This window comes from Monoraphidium neglectum (assembly GCF_000611645.1).
Source record: "Monoraphidium neglectum strain SAG 48.87 unplaced genomic scaffold scaffold03284, whole genome shotgun sequence".
Classification (NCBI taxonomy): domain Eukaryota; kingdom Viridiplantae; phylum Chlorophyta; class Chlorophyceae; order Sphaeropleales; family Selenastraceae; genus Monoraphidium; species Monoraphidium neglectum.
In genome coordinates this window covers 1-741 of record NW_014010344.1, presented here as the reverse complement: position 1 = coordinate 741, position 741 = coordinate 1, and the positions used below count along the sequence as shown (strand labels likewise).

Below are 741 nucleotides of genomic sequence, written 5' to 3'. Positions count from 1 at the left end.
GCGAGTGCGCCGACTGGCTTGCACAATCAGTCATAGGGTGCTGACAAGACGGTGGACGCACCCAGTGCAAAGCGCCCACGCGCGGCATCCAAAACGCGCGCCCACGATCGGCCACGCCGAGCAGCGACGCAAGGACAGCGCGACGACGGTTGCGCAAAGCAGTGCTGGCCCGCACCATCACAGCACAGAGAGGAGCCCCTGCGCTGGCGCAGGCGCGCCAGCGGCTGCCCTGCCCGAGCTGTCGCGTGGAAGGCAGGGCACGGCTGCGCACGGGGGCGGTAAGCGCCTGGCGGCCTCCCGCAATCGCAGCCTTCCGCAATCGCGGCAATCAAGTTCCGCGGACCCAATCGGGACCAATCTCACGCGGTGCGCCGCGTGCAGCCACTGCATGCGCGGACGCCCGCTTTTGCCGGCGTAGAACAGGCAGGAAAACGGGCGCAAGCGCAGCCCGGACGTGGACGTGTGGGAGTTGTGCGCCCAGGCTGGGCGATCACAGGCCCTTCGGCAGCAGCCCCGCGGCCGTCTGGGGCTGCGCGTGGCATGGGCCGCAAGCTAGCTGGGCCAGCCGCCCGCGCCGCCGCGCCCAAAGCTGCTTTCAAAGGCCCCGAAATCTGGGCCCCCCGACAGCGGGCTCGTGCCCGGCAGCGCGCCGGACGCCTCCTGCCCGCCGGCGGCCGCGAAGCCAGCAGCGGCGGCGGCGGCGGCCGCGGCGGCGACGTCCGCTGAGGAACGGCCCTGGAA

At 72.2% G+C, this 741-nt stretch overlaps 1 protein-coding gene across 1 annotated transcript; it reads right to left on the bottom strand.

Annotated features, from left to right (window-relative positions):
• Positions 1–552: 552 nt before the first annotated feature.
• On the bottom strand, positions 553–722 carry MNEG_12514 (hypothetical protein; the record flags this gene model as incomplete). Its single annotated transcript, XM_014039013.1, has 1 exon — positions 553–722. A coding segment is annotated over one exon (170 nt), but the record flags the coding sequence as incomplete, so codon positions are not given.
• Positions 723–741: the final 19 nt, after the last annotated feature.